At 40.1% G+C, this 19,946-nt stretch overlaps 1 protein-coding gene across 1 annotated transcript; it reads left to right on the top strand.

Moving 5' to 3' along the window:
- Positions 1 to 15,226: 15,226 nt before the first annotated feature.
- On the top strand, positions 15,227 to 17,272 carry LOC147635029 (small ribosomal subunit protein uS11y-like). Its single transcript, XM_086804283.1, has 6 exons — positions 15,227 to 15,355; positions 15,924 to 16,049; positions 16,129 to 16,174; positions 16,353 to 16,438; positions 16,812 to 16,941; positions 17,024 to 17,272. The coding sequence occupies exons 1-6, from the start codon at positions 15,353 to 15,355 to the stop codon at positions 17,089 to 17,091; spliced, it is 459 nt and encodes a 152-aa protein (XP_086660409.1). The 5' UTR covers positions 15,227 to 15,352; the 3' UTR covers positions 17,092 to 17,272.
- Positions 17,273 to 19,946: the final 2,674 nt, after the last annotated feature.

Raw genomic sequence — 19,946 nt, forward strand, 5'->3', positions numbered from 1 at the left:
CAAAGCTTGGAGAAGAAGAAGCAAGAATGCACACAACACACAATGTATTAGATTGTGTCAATGTACAAAAAAATAAGTTAGCCCTAGAAGGATGGGCGTATATACAAGCCGGGGAAAAAAACCTCCTAAAGAGGGAAAAAGTGCCCCGGCGGTCCTAAGTGTGTTCACACACATCACTGCCTATATATATATATGGCAACACGCTTTGCATGGATTGCACATAGGTTAGAATCTTCAAACATAGTGACCAAAAATGCCTCTGCTGCTTCTTGGATTGCAGCTAAGGCAAGGCTTTGCATCCTCTATCTCGGCCCTCAAAATCATATAATATCTCTTTGACAAGACGTGCAAAAGGATCTCTCGGTATAAGGAGGTTGACACTCTTCTAGAACCTCTGAATCTAAACCCTTCAGAAGACTGGGCCTGGCTAATCAATAGGAACACACATCAGTTCAAGCTAAAAAAATTCCCCAAGAGGACGAACCTACTGCCTCTGAAAATATTGGTGATATCATATGAAACTTGTGGGTAGGCCTCTAGTCATTTCTCTATGGACAACCCGGAACTCTATCAAAGGGGACCTAATCCTTTCAGATAAACCTCTAGTCATTTCTCTATGGACAGCCTGGAACTCTATCAAAGGGGACCTAATCCTTTCAGATAAACCTAGCCATACTTGGGGGCTCCGTTTTGGCAGAGACTCAATCTGGTGGCCTATGTTACCCTTCCCCCCAGTGGAGGAGGCCAAGGTTGAATCTGCTCTCAGACTGCACAAATCAAGCTTTAGCTTGCAACGCCTAGCTATCCAGAGGAGGCTTGATTAGGATGTACAATGTATCAAATGAAGAGCTAGAGCTCATTGGTGACAGAATCAGCTTATGGTGCCACTCTGACTATTGGTTACTTTCTATTAGAGACCTGCCTCTACCCAAAGCCTTCCAGTGGAGCTCCCAGTCCTACCTCATGCCCATCCCTTCCAGTGGTGGCTGCTAAGAAAAGGAACCCCCTATACATTGCACACTCAATAGAAGGTGGAGCCTCATGTGGGACAGAAAACACTGGTATTTCCTCTTTTGGCAAACTATGGAACAAATATGTTGAGCCAAAGAAGGCTTGTCTAGCCTGGCTAATTATGTACAGAGCCATTTGGACCCAACAGAAAGCACACAAATGCAACATTGGGGATGGAAAATGCCATAGATGCCAAGAGATGGAGGATGACTTACACATCTTCATCTGCTCTCCTCAAGCCAAAAGATGGTTTGACTCTCTAGCCAATTGCATTAGGACATGGAATGACTTGTCTTTGGGATGGAAAAATCTGATTTCGGGAGAAAGTATAGGTTGCTCTCTAGAGTTGCGGCCTATTTTGAGGTCTGAAATGCTATGGATACTATGGGGTTAAACAGGCTGGATTTTGTCTTTGATGGTTCTCCTACTCAGCACATATGGCTGAAAGATCAATTGATACATGCAGGAGAAAGGTTCATCCCAGAGAAGACTAAGGGATTTAGATGCCATGATTTCTTAATTGCACAAGAAGGCAAAGAAGAGGAAGGATGACAATGTGATCAGGACAATGCAAGACCTTATGATGTTGAGAGAGAGAGTTGTTACCAAGGACACTGTTTTGGTGAAATCTCTCTATCTTATTTAACTCTTTTCTAAGTTGAAAAGCCATTTCCTTGAAAAAAGGTTTGAGAATGGAGGTGAACACAAGTCAAGTGACAACCCACTCAAGATACAAATTTCTCTTCTCCAATGCAACAATCACCAAACAATTCAAGAGCGAGATAAGTATTTCCTTTCCCTTTTTCTTTACTTCCATACATTTTAAAATTTTTCTCATTACATTAATTAGATTATAGAGAAAACTTATTATTGGTTAACTTTGATGATTAAAGTATTATTGCATCTATGATTAATAAACTAGATAGTAAGTTTTACAAACCTACATTCAAAGACCATCTTTAAGATAACATGACATATGCCCAAGAAGTTTTTTTTAAACTAATACCATAAATAATCGAGACTTGACATAGTTGCTAGAGATTTGTCACAATTTTTGGCAAAAACTTTAGTATTCCCAATAGGCTCTCTAGAATTAAAAATTCACAGCATTGACCTTAGTTACATAGGTGACTTTCTTGCCAAGCACGAGGGAAAATTGTAAAATTTCTCGAGAAAAGTAAATCAGTCTTGAATAGCTAAAGAAAAAATGAGACCAAAAACCTAGTAAAGCTGAAAATCTAGAGACTAGGTAGTGAGCACGTGATGCTAAAGTTGAAACATCACACTAATGTAAAAGAGAAAAGTCTACGCTTTTGACTCGAGCCGCATGATAACAATCTTGTCAAGAAAGAGGGGGAGACCTTAGATGATAGCTAGAAAAAAAAAGTCTAAAGTTTTCATGAGACATTACACATAAAAGACCTTATCAAGGATAGATTTAGAATGACCCTTCAATCTAGGAGAACATATATGCTCCCAAATGTTGAAAAACCTATATTAGTAACTAAAGAAAAATATAAACTTAAATATTCATGGTAGTGTGATGTTTGGTGCCATCATCATTACTATCAAGACCCGAGATACCTGAACCTTGACTTCAGTGATGCATGACAGGACTCATCTCTCTAACGAGTATATGTTACTTATTTTCCTTTCACATTAACTTTTAGAACATTGAACTTTTGTCGTTATCATTTTTTAATATGTCATACTAGTGTGGGATGGTATAGATTTTAAGGAATTTGACAATAAAAATTTTTGTTGTTTATTAAATTTCTAATGATGTTGCAAGAAAAAGGCAAAGAAGTGAAGAGCCCTTAAGCCCAAGCAAAAGAAGGCGGTTGGAAGATGAGGAAATAATTCCCCATCTGGCCTCCCTACAGAAAATGGACTATCAAACAATTCATGCAAGAGACCATGGAAGGGCTTGATGAGCTGCTAAACTAGCCACAGGCTCGGCTCAAAGAAGGCGCAAGCACAAGTGCAATCTGGAAGCATGAACAAAAGGTCTAGTGGTGCCACCACCTCACAATGCACATGCTCCATGATCGAAACGCTGCCCTTTGGAAGCAAGTAAACGATGCATGCCGGTTATGTTGATATTTTCACTGTAAGGTTGGATTTCTTAATCGAATCTTCCGGAGGTAAGGAGGTCATCCTCTCTTCTGCAACTTGAATCTCCAATCTCAATGCTGACAAGAAAGTACCCACTCTCTCTACAGTCATCCTCTTCAACTTTGCATCCTCCAATTTTTGCTACAAACCCAAATATACCTCCTTTGAAATATGTAGTCTTTCATTGATGCCTTCAATCAATGAATTGAGGTTCTTTATGTCATTATGTGCCAACACATAATCTTCATCGAAAAATGTCACACTGCTACTATGACCAGGCTATGCTCTTGACTAAGGGGTGGCCAGCTTCTCCACCTCCTGTCGTCCAATGTTAGCTTCTCCACCTCCTGTCCAATGTCTGTTGAAATTAGAGCAATGTGATGAGCTATGGTGGATCAAATACTAGAATCAACATCATTAACAAAGTGATTAGATAATAATTAAGATGTTAGTGAAATAGCTTAATCTAGGCATGGATAATCAATAACCAGCAAATTCTCATTAGGCCAATGCCTCAATTTATAGAGTTTACATCCAAGCATCTAATCCCACTGATTTCTCCTTGATTCACTCCACCTCTCCCAGAATATCTCCACCTCTTTTTCTTGATTCTCTCCACCTCTTCACTTTTCTCAGAATATCTCCCAGAATATCTCCACACTTCCTAAATCTTCTCATGCTACCCTTTATTCTCTCCCAGTAGATTCTTCTCACCTTTTCACAGGTTCTCTCACATTTATAGATTCTCTTTTATAGCCTCTAGCCAAGGGCTTGTTCCCGCACACACCCTATTCACTTGTATATTTCAACACCTCCCCTCAAATGAATACTCCTACTACACTTGGACCCTATACCAAGTTTCCCTCTTACTTGATAGTCCGCGAAACCAGTGTCTAGCACACCTCCCCTCAAGTTAACTTAGCACACCTGGACCCTATACCAAGTTTCTCTCTTACTTGATAGTCCGCGACAAATGCCTCAAGTCCCTAAACTCGTAGTCCTTGACACACACTCTCTCTATGTGTCCAAGGCTTACTATAGTTGCCCGCGACCTTGACTAAAGTGCTCACACATATATCTACCACGTGGCCTACATCATCGGTGGCTCAGAGGTGGTTTTACTTTGTTGGGGTAGGTTACATTGGGTTGTGGGGTCTCTCTCTCTCTCTCTCTCTCTCTCTCTCTCTCTGAGATTTTCACATGGCTCCTCACACTCTTTGGAGCCTCACATCTTCTCTTGTCTTCAATCTTCTTGTCGTGGCAGCTTCTCTTCATGCGTCCATGTCTTCCTCTTCTTTTAGTCTTCTTGTGGCAGCTTCTCTTCTTGTGTCCATGTCTTCCTTCAATGCTTCTTTTAGATTTTCTTCTCGGTGTGGATCCTCTTCTTGGAAAGAGATGTTCTTCTTCTTTCATGGCTGGGGCCATGAGCTTGTCCGTCAGGTCTTGTTGCTCCATGTGAGCAACATGTTTCAATGTTTTGTTGATAGTTCTTTTGGGCTTTTGATGTTTATCTTATGTCATTATGCAATGCAAAACCAAATCTATGTGGGAGGTCTTACCTCTTGCCTTACTCTAGACAAGGGCAGTGTCTGATCCCATATTTACACTGATGTAATGTGCCCAATACATAATGCGTATAGCATTCATTCTTATGCACATTCCCAAATGCAACTCTGGCTGTGAATAATCTTGAATTTGAGTGAGATTTACAGGCATTAACCAAGGGTTAAATGCAAAATGATGATTATCACAAATTTATCAGCACAATTTTACCAGAAATTACATTAAATCAAGGGTAACCAATTTGTACAGAATGGTTGGAGTATCAAACCAACTCTAAATTTCAATATGAAGATATAAGGATCTGTATCAGATACCTAATGGTTAATTTGAACCCTCAATTGCACCAAAATACAATGATTAGCACTGACTGATTTAGCAAATTAATCCATTATTTTGTGTGCAGAAAACAGAGTATGCAGGGAGTCCAGATCTGGTGCCTTAGGACTTCAAATGAGCTCAAATGCTTTCAAGGCCATCAATAGCAATGAGTCTAGTAGAGGATTAAGCCAATAAACACAAGATTTGACCAAATATTGAATGCTTAATCTCTGTTTTACCAAAGTCACCTGTGCAGATTTGATGAAGAGCTTGGATCTCACTGTAGACTTGATCAAATTCAATTCTGACTTCACCAGCTTGTAGAGCATGCTTGAAAACCCCTGGAGCTATGAGGAATTAGAGCAATTTGATTGGATGAAGACAAGATTTGCAAATTTCTCAGAAAAAACTACGCTGAAGAAAAACGCGATTTCTCCCAGATCCGACGGCAGTTTGCGCTTCTTTCTTGATGGGCTGGATCGTGGAGATGCTGGCTATGTTGGGCTAGAAGGGTTTGGCCTAATGTTGAGTGTGCAAGGAGTTAGAGCTCCTCCACTAGCTGGGGGTACAGAGGCTAGTTGAAAAATAACTAAAAATTCGATTAATTTTTAATTATCTACTAATCCTAATTAACTAGATAATGGGCTCATAATTTTGATGAATTCTAGGCATGGCTCTCATACTATGTTGAAATTATAGCAATGTGATAAGCTATGGTGGTGGATCAAATACTAGAATCAACATCATTAAATAATAACAAAGTGATTAGATAATAAGACGTAATAATAACAAAGTGATTAGATAATAATTAAGACGTAATTATTAGCAAATAGCTTAATGTAAGCATGGATAATCAATAGCCAACAAATTCTCATTAGGCCAATGCCTCAATTTATAGAGTTTACATCCAAGCATCTAATCCCACTGATTTCTCCTTGATTCACTCCACCTCTCCCAAAATATCTCCACCTCTTTTGCTTGATTCTCTCCACCTCTTCACTTTTCCCATAATATCTCCACACTTCCTAAATCTTCTCATGCTACCCTTTATTCTCTCCCAATAGATTCTTCTCACCTTTTCACAGGTTCTCACATTTACAGATTCTCTTTTACAGCCTCTAGCCAAGGACTTGTTCCCGCACACATCCTATTCACTTGTATATTTCAACAATGTCAGCATGGACGTTACCAACTCCATTAGTCAACTTCCAATGTGTTAAGTGGGTGTCAAAATACCCCACTTTGTGTAAAACTTTGTTGTTCTCCTCAACAAAGATGGCCCAAGCAAATGCTAGAGGAACTTCTATGTTGGTTGGCTACCTCTGTTACACTTTGTTGTAGAACAACATTGTGTCTTCAAACCCTTCAAGCCAAATGCTACTACACTTCACACGGTATGACCCCCTTTCCTTCGTGTGGCTAAAAATAGATAGCCAACACCAGGCAACATCCAAAACATCTGACTCGTTCAAGTTCCTTGGATCATCACCACCATCAATATCCAAGCCATGGTTGACATGGAAGTCCACCTTGGTCAAACAAAACACCTTTCTAAGGTGGGTAGGCCACCTTCAGTGCTTTCCATCGCATTGCAAAAACATAAAAAATATGAAACATGTGTTGAAAAAGACAAGCACACAAAACGGCTACATAGCAGGAGGTCAAGCACATTACCTGCATTGTCCCTCAACCTCTCTGATTTCACATGGACCTTCGTGGCTAACATAGCTTCATTTTTCACTGGTGATACACATGCTTCTTCCTTGTTTGACACTTCTACCTGATGTTGGTTATGTTGTTCTGCTTTGCCTTCGTCTTTTGCCTTGTTTGTCTTCTTGCCCCATAGGCAATTGCCTTCTTGGCTTCTTGTATAGCCTAGAATCACTCGTGGCATTAGGGGAAATTTGGACTATAAAATGGGCCCTATAAGAAATCTTAATTTTTAGTATTCTTTTGATTAAAAATGCTAATTTTGACCCCATAGTGGGAGACGAAGCAAATGATTCCCCTATTTTTTGTAGACTTTTTAGGTCCTACCATCTACATTTTATCTACTCTCTTACTAGCTTTTAGTATAGTTTTGGAATATTTTAACCCACTACTTTTAGATGCAAGTTGCATCACCATTCCCAAGGTTAGATGCAAGTTGCATCACCATTCCCAAGGTTTCACTTTTGGGGGGGCCCAAAATTTGACTTTTTTAAAATTTTTATTTTTTTTTTTGTGTTTTTTCATTTAAAAAACTTTCCTTATACATATATAAATCCAACTACCATTTCTTACTCATAACTACATCATAACAATCTTGTCATATCTTTCTAACTTCTATGATATCTAATGATTGTAAGGTGCATTCTAATATTTTATACCAAAAATAGAATGCAAGTTACATCACCACGCCCATAAGGGGGGCCCAAAAATTATTTTTTTTAAATTTTTTTTGATTTTTTTCATCAAAAAAGCTTTCCTTATACATATATAAACCCAAAAAGTGAATTTTTTATATCATATCTTAGTCATAACTACCTCATAACAATCTTGTCATATCTTCATAACTTCCTCAGAATCTTCACTCTTGTCATATCTTCCTAACTGGTATGCTATCTAATGATTACAGGATGCATTCTAATATTTTATATCCCAAAATAGAAGGGCGTTTTTTGAGGCCACGAAAATAATGACTTTCTGATACTTTCCACATTTTAGTGTATTTTCATTTAAAACTTTCCTCCCAAAATATAAATATATATTGAAAAGTTTATTTTTTAATATCATTTTCAAATCCTTATCTCATTTAATGTCATTTAATACCACCCCACTCCTTTCATTCTTATCATATCTCCTAATCATGACTAAAATCTTTATTTTTGAAATATCAAAAATGGTTTTTTTAGAGAGATATATTCTTAATATATATTTCTCTAGGATCATTCCAAATGTTAGAATATTATTATCTAATATAAATCTCTTTTCTAATCTTCTATTAATCTTATTTTTCTGTCATCTTGAATTAGACATGCCTTTAGATGATATTACGAATGGTAGAAAAAGCGTAAAGTAGACATTCACATTCGTATAGATGAAGATTATGCACTATCAAAACGTCCATATGTTAGGCAATCATTACCTAATTCAACCATGTCCACACTAAGAAATGAGGGGAAGAAGAATGTTGATCTTTGGGGGGATGGGAATCTCTTCCCCTATGATCCTTTGACCTTGTACATTCCACCATTTTGTGATTTGACTAGTTTTGTTCCATATGTAGGTGATGGGGAAAATGGGCTCTTAGGTTATTTTAAAAGACTTTCTGTTAGTGGTGGTCTTCATAACCAATACTTACACTCAATTAATTCAAGTCTTCAATCAAGTATTGAAGATTTGAAAAAACATTCACATGACCGACATGAAAAATAAGGAACAAGAAACACTCATAAATAATCAAAGAGATAAATTGTCTAGGTTACATCAAAGAAAAATAAGGAGGTTGAGAAGCACACACCAATTGGTGCACGTGAGCGTAAACGAAAGCTTTCTAATGTTGAAAATCTTTCAGTGCAAGGCGGCACAAGGAAACGGAGGATCATGTGGCAACAAGGTGTGTTTCCATGGAATTTTTTGTTTGTATTTTTTTATGTATGTGTTAATTTAAAGGTTTTTCTTGATAGATTTAATGGTGGTTTCATTACGTCCCATGAATTTCTTAGCTGATGCATCTGGTATGGGAGATACTATGCACGTTTTCAAAGCCTGCATGAAGAACAAAGAGATAACATCAATCATCTGTGATACAAATTACAAGAGAGTCGTTGAGGTGGTTACAAAGGACATTTTTATCGCAAACAATCGTGCAAGAAATGTTACTAGGGAAAAGGCTCGAATGTTACTAGGGAAAAGGCTCGAATGTTACAAGAGAGTCGTTGAGGTGGTTACAAAGGACATTTTTATCGCAAACAATCGTGCAAGAAATGTTACTAGGGAAAAGGCTCGAATGTTAGCAATTGCTAAAGTTGCATGACTCAAAAAAGGAAGGAGGCAAACATAGAGAAGTGGAATGGAAGTTCAAGAGCAGGCCATGTTGCATGGCATGCCACAATGGCAAGACATGGCAGACATTGGGTTAAACATGTCTAATTTGGTGGTTTTATAATTTTTTGGCCGGTTTCAGACTATCTAAACACATTATAAATGACTTTATATAAAGGCGTAATAGTCTCATTCATTCTTATTTCTATATTTTGACTTCACTTTTTTCCATGGATTGCACCTCCATCTTCCTCTTCCCCTCATTAACACCACTGACCTGGCCACCACCAGTGACCCTGATCGTCGAGAGACATGGAGTGATGTTGACCCTGATGGAGTGCCATGGGCTGATATTCCTATCCCCCAATACGTTCCACAACTGGGGGGGAGAGCTTGCATATCGAGGCATGGGTCCGTTGCCAACACGAGAAAAGGCGACAACAGCAGCAACAATGGAAGCAGTAGCAACAGAAGCAGCAGCAGCTGAAGGAGCTCCATCATCCTCTCGGCATAAACATGCATGAGATTGGAGTGCTCATGCACGTCCTCCTCGACCACCTACAAGAAACCCTCCTCCTCGACCACCAGCAAGAAACCCTCCTCCTCGTGCCCCCAGGAGGAAACAACGCAATGGCATGGCAACTCTACACACCCCACTTAGCTTTAGCTGCTGCCATTCTATCAGCCATGTTAGATATATCTAGGAGACCAAGTCCCCCTTTCCTAGTTTCTAAACAGCACCAGTCCCGTCCCATTTGACCTTTGGCATTGACTTTGACCATGGATCCCCCCCCACAAAAAGTTCCTGCACAACATTATGAATTTGCTTAGGTCTTCATATGGGGGCCTCCAGCAGCTTAGAAAATAGATAACAGAGGGAATAATGAAGTGGTTGATGATCATTTTCCCACCTGCGAGATTGAGTTGTCTTCTTTGCCACCTAGTGAGTTTGCCTTCTACTTTGTTTACAACCCATTGCCACATCTGTTTCATAGTGACTTTGAAGCCCATTGGTATACCCAACAGTCTGAATATTACCTTCCAATGTTTTGCATCCTGCATGAATCAACCACTCTGGAGGCTTGTCAATCAGTGTTTTGATCCCAGTTTTTTGATGGTTTATCACTAATCCTGATGCTCTGCAATATATGTCTAGGCATGACCAAAAGCATCTCATACTCTGCTCATTGTTGGCAACCATTGCATTTGTGTCGTCTGCAAACATTTGTGCACATAATTGTTTGCCAGTGGGGAGGGCAATTCCCTGCATCTCCCCTTTCTCCATCTTATCTTTAATTAGCCAGTTCAGTCCATCTACAACAATGGCATAAAGCAGGGGGACCAGAGGGCAGCCTTGCCGAATGGACTTGGTCAGCGAGAGGGCCTCAGATAGCACCCCATTAACATTGACCCTTGTTGTGGCATTACCAAAAAGGGTCCCCACCATCTGGATAAAGTGCTTGCATGCCATGTGTCTGAGAGAGACTCCAAAACATAGTGCCAACTTATGTGTCTGAGAGAGACTCCAAAACATAGTGCCAACTTAGTCTATCATATGCTTTGTCAAAATCTATTTTGAAAAAGATATAATCCTGATTGGTTTCTTCAGCAAATTCCATACCCTCCCGGAGGGTAATAATAGCATCCAGGATGATGTAACGACCCTTTATGAAGCCCTTCTATTCCAGTCTAGTCCAACTTTTCATGTGGCAAGAGAGCCTCATATAGCAAGGGCTTTTGCATAGATTTTATAAGCACTTTGAGCATAGTGATGGGTCTCTAATTGCCCAGGTTATCTTTCTCTCCCTTCTTGTGAATAAGTTTGATCCATCCTTCATTGATTGAGAGTAGGAGGGCTTCATATGACACAGCCTCCTGCTAGACATCAAGAAGGGGGCCCACCAAGGTCTCTTTCAAGGTTTTGAAGAATTCTGAGGGTAAGCCATCCACCCCTGGGCTTTTCTTCCCCTTAAGGTTGTCTATTGCCCTGGTGATTTCTTCCTTTGACAAATTGTATTCCATATTTTTTGAGATGCCTTCTGGGATGGTGGGTTTTCTGGCTTCACCTATCATTGCTATACATTGAGTCTGATCCTTTGTGAGCTCACCCCCTATTGAATATATTGTTAAAGTGTTGGAAGAACACCTTTCTATTATCTTCCTCAGAACCACTGCTAATTCCATAGTTGTTTTTGAGGAGGGGAACTTTATCCTTGCTTTGTTTTACCTTCAGCATTTTGAACATTTCAGGGGTGGGGAGATCGCTTTTGCCTAACCACCAATCTCTAAAGAAGAGATTGGCATGTTGTAGGGAGATCTCCAATACGCTTGTGCCATATGTCAATATCTACAATGACACCTGACACATCCCCCTGTTATGGAACTAAGCATCTACTGTATCACAAACAACTGCTTACTTCTGTCATCACCTCCATGTTTGCTAGATGATGCATAGTTGCCTTGTAGGGAGATCTCCAATACGCTTGTGCCATATGTCAATATCTACAATGACACCTGACACATCCCCCTGTTATGGAACTAAGCATCTACTGTATCAGAAACAACTGCTTACTTCTGTCATCACCTCCATGTTTGCTAGATGATGCATAGTTGCCTTGCTGCAACTTCCCACTTTTAATGTCATTATGCTTTTTTGTATAGCAGTCCTTTGCCATGTGTCCTGGTTTGCCATAGTAATAACACTCTATGATATTTGCATTTTGATTTCTTTGCCAACCACCTTGGCCTCTTTGGCTCCCCCTACTACCTGCTGTGTAGACTGGCCTCGTCCACTTGTGTATGATTGCCTCTGCTGTGAATCATTGGACTGTTGTTGTCTAGAATTCTGATTTCCTTGTCAGCCACCACCTTGGCCTCGACCATGGCCTCTACCTTTGCCTCTACCTGAATTAGAGTAGAAGGCCTGTTCCGATGTGTTCTTTTTGTGAAGAAGAATCCTCACCTAAAGCCTTTTCTTCTATGATCAGTATAGATATCAAGTCTTGGAAGTTGGGAATATTCTCCCTAACTGCAATGGAGGTCTTGAATGGCTTGTACTCTTTGCCAAGCCCATTCAGACAGACACTCACCAAATCATCATCCTCCATTGATACATTGATAGACCCAAGGGATTCAACAATGCCCTTGATCTTTAAGGCATATTCATTGATGGACATGCTTTTCTTTTCCATAGTATGCAACTCTTGCTTTAACTGCAACTTCCTTGCCTTTGTGTTAGTCTGGAACATCTGAACCATATTCTGCCATGCAACTGCTGGAGTGTTTGCATCCTGTATGTGTCCTATCATAGTGTCTGTGACACTAATTGAAAGCCAGTATATGACTTTTCTTGCACCCTAATTCTAATCCTTGAATGCCTTTATATGTGCAGGAGTGACATTCTTCTTAGATAACTCTAGAGGCTTCTCATTACCTCCTTCTACATAATCCCAAAATCCTAATTCTAATCCTTGAATGCCTTTATATCTACAGGAGTGACATTCTTCTTAGATAACTCTAGAGGCTTCTCATTACCTCCTTCTACATAATCCCAAAATCCTTTACCCATTAGGAAATTGGTCATTCTGAACTTCCAGGCATGGAAGTTATTCTTATCGAGCTTCTCACTAACAATTTGATTAATTTCGTCAAACATGTTTTCCTGCAACAATCAAATAACCTACAAAATAACCAGATTTCAAGCAGAAACAGTTCTCTACTAGAACTTCTAAAAAACCACCCTCCTGTAGTAGTGACGAAACGGGGCCCATGACGCGCTCGAAACATGAATCTGGTTGAAAAAACATTGTCCAATCAGATAGTATACCTACCTTATAGCTCCGCTCCCATAAAGACAGTTCCTCAATTAGAGATGTGTAGCTCCCAGAGCTACAGAGAGGGTGTTGTACCTAAACCAAGAAGGGGAAAGAGATGATGGTGCTTTTACCCGTGTAGTACCACTTCCTTCCTTTCTTGTTCTTGCCTCTTGCTTGCCTCCTTAGCTCTCACACAAACCAGGCTCTGATACCATAAAGAGAATGTGGGGAAGAGGGAGAGCTTCAAACCCTAGCAAGCAAACATACACATGCAAGAGAGAGCAAGACATGAGAGAGAGATGGATAGCTGAATTTTCTTCTAGCTTCTTCTTCTCTACTCAACCAACATAACATAAAGATAAGAGTACACACTATATGGGTTAGTACTCAACTGCTACAACATACAAGGGACGGTCCATAATGTGAACCCGACTAAATGAACTGGAGCTATAACTATGCCAGTCTCTAGTAATCCAAAATGGCTGTCACACAACCTATCATCCCACTGGCCGCATATCACCCATAATCTCACCAACCATGCCAGTGGTGTAGATGCGGAAGCTATCACCAAGGATGGTCATCAATGTCCACCGTAGCACTAGTTGAGCTCGATATCTCAACATTAACAACCCCATATGCATTAAGGGTGCGAATGGTATATAACTTATTAGAGTTTTTCCCATAAATAACTTGTAAGGGTTCCCACATATAACTTATAAGGGTTCCCATATATAACTTGTAAGGGTTTAAGAACTTAGAGATCAATGTTGTACAAAGGGATAAGATAAGGAAAGGTCTTAGTTGTGAACTCAAGGTGGAAGGGATGCATGTAATGGTGCATGGGCCCTAGCCTCATGCAAACTTTTACTCTTGTGGTAGTTGTAGCTCAAGCTAATTTTGGATGGGCTACTTGTACTATTGTAGAGGGATGTCATGAGAACGAATTTTTGCATGGGGACAAACTCGACTTGGAGAAGCTGTATTAAGGAAGGTCACTGAGATAGAGGAAAGAAGAGGGGAAGAGTTTGATTAAGTGGGAGAGTCTTTTGCTATACATCTCTAGAGGCGACGATGACTGTAATGTGATTGAGGGGTTTTGGAAAAAAATATAATGGCATTGAGCCATTATGAAGAAGGCCTTGCCAATGATGCAATATGCACCTAGTCGTTCGGCAAGGCCACATGCAGCACAATATGCACTAGAGCCGAGATCGAATGGCAAGACCAGTAGCCTGCCACCACTAGCCATGCGAGTGGGTGGGAGAGCCTCTATCACCTTTGATTTTGTTGTAAGTATTTTGTTGATGTATAAAAGCCAAACCTTGGAATGTGTATATCCCTATGCATGTGGGCTCAATCCCTTGAGCATAAGGGTTGATTGGTAACATTTAAAAGTTTGCACAATACATAGGACTGTGTATAAAGTTCATGTGGATTGGGCAAACTCTTGTACGCTATTCAAGTGTGTGCATTAGAAGATAGATGGTTACATGTGTAAATGATGAGACCCCACTAACATAAAGATTGCTCAATTGGTTTCATAAGGTAAATTGTGGATCTATGGTGGGTTATTGGTGGGACTAGCTATTCTTAAGGGGAGAATAGACAATGGAGAGCCCTCGTTCTCCCACCAAATTATCCAATCCAAATGTTAGTTAAGGGCATAATCAAATACACTCCGAGCCCTCACATTGCATCCGATAATATTTTGCTTCTTTTTACCATAAAAAGTGGGTGAAAAATTAGTCGCCTTTAGGCAGCAATAATATGGCATGCATGGATAGAGAAGAAGATCATTGCCACTCCAGCTTTATGGTAGCTTTTTGATAGTTAGCATTTTTGCTTTGCAGTGAAGGTATGATTGAAGCAACATGGGTGAACTACTAGTCTTTTGCCTTTTGCCAACTCGCACTTAGACTAATTGTTAACATCGCTTAAAGTGGCTTAAGAATATAAATATATTGCAAAAAAAGGGAAAAAAAGAATTTGACCATAGTTAAAGCATTCAAGGACTCAACGTACTAACGCTAAGACTGGCTACACACAACCATCCCACCCTTAGTTGCATGCCCCATAGCATGGGTATGTGGTCTACTACCAAACTATTTTGTAAAGTTGTAACTTGGAAGTTGACATGGCATCCTTTTCCCATAGCATGTTGTCTACTACCAAACTATTTGTGAAGATGTAATTTGTAACTTGACATACACTTGTAACTACTAGACTATTTGTAAAGTTGTAACTTGTAACTTGATATACACTTGGAGCTTTGCATAGTTTTGTTCTTAGCTTGCCTTTCCTTTTAAATGGGCTCTTGGCTTGAACAAGTGGAGAGAGCGGGCGCCCGAAAAGTTGAGCGCACCTAAGTGTGGAACGGCCAAAAATCTATTGGTTATTCCAAATATACTTTATAAAATGAAAATAAAGGTTTAGGGTTGTGCTCTCTCTCTCCTCTTCTTCTCTTTTGAGGTTCTTTGGGTGAGCTGCTGCGAGCCGCAGTAATCATGGTAATTCTTTTTATGTACCCGCTGTGTGTCCCTAGATCTGACTAAAAATTTCTGATCTGCGATAATGGTGGTGAGAATCGGTGTTATTGCGCATTTTGGAGTTGATTTGAGTTCTGCGTGATGGTTTTTACTCAACCTGTGGTACGGTGTTTGAGTTTACGTTGTAGCCAGTTTGTCCAGTAGGGATTAGCCATAGGATGGGCTCCCTAGATTGAGCTAGGAGTCAAAGGTTGCGCCGAAGAGGTGGGTTTGCACATGGGGGGCAGGGAAGGGGGTGGGGTTTAGCCACCACACGGGTAGCATCCAACTTCCACGATGGCAGGGTACGAGAAACGCAGATCCTACGAGCCCTGGTCCAGTAAAATTTTAGTAAACATTATTTCATGTTAATTTACGTGAGAGTGCAATTAAACTCATTGTGCCACACATAATAGGTAAGGTGATTAATTTTTATTTATGATTGACTTTCAGGAGTACTAAGTATGCTGGTTAATACTAAACGATGATGTTCTATGTACATTGTGTGTGTGTGTGTATGTGTGTGTGTGTTTTTCTACCGTTGTGTTAGTCTGGCAAGAGGAAAACCAAAGAGGTGAAGGAAGAGACTGTGACCCTGAGCGGCCCTGGTGCACGAGAGGGTGAGCATGTATTTGGGGTAGCCCACATCTTCGCCTCCTTCAACGACACATTTGTGGTAAGCTCAGCTCTCTCAATCCATCTTTCGAGCATCATACCCTAAGACAATACAATTCACTTGTGGGATTATTTTTCAGCATGTCACAGATCTCTCTGGAAAGGAAACACTCGCACGTGTAACTGGTAAGTGCTACTATTTGCCTCTAAGGTCAATGAGTGAGGTAAAGCAAAAAAGTATGTTTTTGAATGCTCTATGCATAGATTCAAAGTGCACATATCTCATCACTTTATGTTCCATGTATGCCATCTGTGCACTGGGTCCTGATGTGGCATGATCAAAATTGGTTGTTGCCTGTGCCAGGGGGAATGAAGGTGAAAGCAGACAGAGACGAGTCGTCCCCTTATGCAGCCATGCTTGCTGCCCAAGATGTGGCTCAAAAGTGTAAGGTGAGCATAGTAGTTGTATATGAGTGTTTTGGTAAGTTATGGGAATTGTTTTAGTACCATGGTGTCATGTCCCCTTGGTCAGATGTTCTCTGTCCTTCTCAACACCTGGTTGTGGGCCTCTCATGGTTTGTCTCTATCCTATCACTATGATGGTGTTTCCCGTCTGGTTAAAGGGCCTCTACCCTTCAGTCAGATGCTCTCTCAGCACATGGTTCAAAGGGACTTACCCCTTGGTCAGATGCCTCAGTTGTGGGCAAAACCATTGCAGAAAGTAGCCTAGTCACCAGAAAAAAAAACAATACCTTTCTATGTCAAGATCCATTGTAGCACAAGTGGTAAGTGGTTATGTATCTGTTCCTGTGCTTTCTTACAGGAGTTGGGGATAACTGCCCTCCACATTAAGCTACGCGCAACTGGTGGTAACAAGACTAAGACACCTGGTCCTGGTGCCCAATCAGCACTGCGAGCGCTTGCCCGTTCTGGCATGCGGATAGGGCGTATTGGTAAGACATGGCATTCTTGTTTCTGAACCTGGTACATAAGTTGTGAATGATGTGTAATATGAATGTGATTTTGTATGTTCAGAGGATGTCACTCCAATACCAACTGACAGCACAAGAAGGAAAGGTGGTAGAAGAGGTCGCAGGCTGTGAAGCGGGTTATGGATGTTTTTTCTCTTGATTTCTTGCAAAGGAAGAACTTTGTTTACAATCACATGAGATGATGTAGCAGCATGTTATTGCTTCTAGGAACTGGTTATACGGATTGTCCTCTTTTTTGTTTGTCGGTTGCTGCACCTCTTTGCCGTTCGGCAGTTAACTTTTTGTTTATTGACCTCGGAGTATTCTGTTTTTTGTCTTGCTGTTTAATTTTGTATTGAAGTAATTCGTTCTCTCCTTGGGAGAGGTCAGCTAACCTTGGAAATTTTGAACTGCTGGTGGCTTGTCATATCATTATGCTAGAATTACCGCTTTTTTAAATGAGACACCCTGGTCCAAGTCACATTCCCTGCACTTTGTTGCCATCACATTGATCATGTGGTCCACTGGCTTGGCTACAAGGTCAAAAGTGAATGAGGTGAAAAGTTTCCTCAAAATTACCTCTCTTCTAACTGAGACTCCTGGTCCAAGCCCTATTCTGTGCACTTTGTTACGAAGTCTTATCTCATTCTGCAACTTGTTAGTGCAGTCTCCCTCTTGCTATGTGTTCTTTCTGTTTGTCCCTTTCTTTGGATCTAAACAGTTCATAGTGTCGTTAAGTTCTACATCATCCCCATGAACTTCAGGTGTTAACCATGAAGCTCACCATCTGCTTTTCTGCATGAGCTATGTGGATGTGCATGTAAATTGATCATGTTTTGAGCATGCACAGCTACTTGAACAGTTTCTATTGCATAGGTAGGTGTGCATAATGACATGGTGCTTAATGTAAGGGATTCTAGGTGGATAATTACGTTGTGTGGAACTTGAAGTGAAAATTGCACTACATTTAACCTTCAAGGGATTTAACATGAATTCTATGCCACAGCAGTAAACAAATAAGGTCATATGAAAGGAAAAGCCTTAGACTGTTATGGAAATTCTGTCTTTGAGCTCAAAGTTGTCATGACATGTCTAACTTGTTACAGTGCTTCCCCCCCCCTCTCTCTTTCTCTGTCTCTGTCTCGTCTCTACCTGACGCACCCTCACTGCCACCTATCTTGCCACACCCCAACTACCTCCACTACATATTACCTTTATTAACCAAGTTCTGATTGAAGAACTGCTGGAATGCGAGTTCCAGACTTTTACGAGGAGCTGTAGTATATTGTGACCGACTTTTATGTTATGCAAGGAGCAATGCTAGTGCCCTTGTTTCAACCCTCCTTTCAATGGAAGGAGAGACATGACCACAACTTGGAGGTCTCCAATATACTGCTTTCATTGCCAAGGACCTCATAGGGTAGCAAGCTTAGCAGCAAGCTCGTGTCTGTGTGTGTCTGTATTGTCTTGCTCATGGCATCACGGCCAAGCCAAAACTGTATCTCAACAGGGAGTGCAGGAAATGAAGCTTCAAGTATTTGGAACTCCATGCATTTGCTAGCTCTCCACTCCACATGCGCAGAGTAAGTTCTACGTTAAAGTACATTCACTGGTTCCAATCACTATATTCTGATATAAAGTGTATCCTTGGCTATTCCAAAAAAGATCCTTGGCTATTCCAAAAAAGATCCTTGGCGTGGAAATGTAAGCAACTCTTGGAGCTCAAATTTCCAAATTCATTACAACTATTTTTTAAAGCAATTTGAAATGTCTACTGTGTTGTCACAGTCTAAAGGTTTTTCCATTTGATCGCATGATTCAATCATCATTTAGCCAAAAGATAACTGCATTTGCTCCACAAATGTAAAGACAGTAAGTGTGGCTTGGTTTCTCAGTACTTGTGACTATCTTTGGGAGAATAGAGTCATGTTGTGCCATGTTACATTCCACAGTAAAAATAATGTCATCCAAATTTGTTATTTAGGAGTGACGTTGCTTTACCAGTTTCCTGATGAGGATGAGGACCTGCCTTTTTAGTAGAATCAATTAATAGAGGAATCCACGTGTCCATACTTGGATGGAAACAAAAGAGTGTGTGCGCTCGTGCTTATATAACAAAACTCCTAAAGCAAATGAGTATCACCTCGGTTCATTAAACACCCATATTCTTTTGAGGAGCAAGAGAAGTTAGACAATTTCTTTTGGAAGATTTAAATGCTTCCATTGAAGAAGAGGCAAGAAAGATTCTTCCTTCTAAAAAAAGTGGAGTTCAAGTTGATTCTTCAAAGCATCGATAATGAATGTGGTCATGGAATACTTTGGATATTTTGGCACCACTTAGTGTGAATATATTGAAGTTTGGGACCAATCTCTCAGACAAAGCTATAGAGTCTATTATTAAAGGGCTGAATTTAATCCAGAACAAAAGCATTAACTTTTACCCATGCTTGAAAACATGAGCCTAAAAGTAGGAGGAGGATCAAGGCCAATTAGACATGCAAATAATAAAAGTTTGTGGTACTTTTTTTTGTGTGCTTGTGTTTTGGATGCATGTGGTGGTTTTCTTCTTTGGATAGATCATTTACTTTGGTATACAGTCAACCATCTTGAGGACTTTTATTTGGATTTGAGCTTGGGGTCAACTTTTACAACCTTCATAATGTGGTTAACAAGTCCAACAAAACAAGTGCTTTTGACAAAATGACTATTTTCAAATTTGTCAAAGAGTTTAGAAACAAGGTATTTTGGAATATAGTAAAGATCATAATTCCAAACTTTTAGACTCTTTTGGATATGAACAAGGCATCTTAACAATCAAAAGGTGAATCAAACTTCATTCTCAGCTTAGTCTCTACATCCTAATGATTGAAAGGCTAATTAAACCACCTTCATTCAAAACATAATCCAATCCAATAACCTTATGAAAACTAAAATAGGTGTTGGATAGGGTAACAAAGGCACTTCCACCATGTATCTATATGCTCCTC

This window comes from Cibotium barometz, chromosome 10 (assembly GCF_041138505.1).
Source record: "Cibotium barometz isolate CiBa-2024 chromosome 10, ASM4113850v1, whole genome shotgun sequence".
NCBI lineage: Eukaryota > Viridiplantae > Streptophyta > Polypodiopsida > Cyatheales > Cibotiaceae > Cibotium > Cibotium barometz.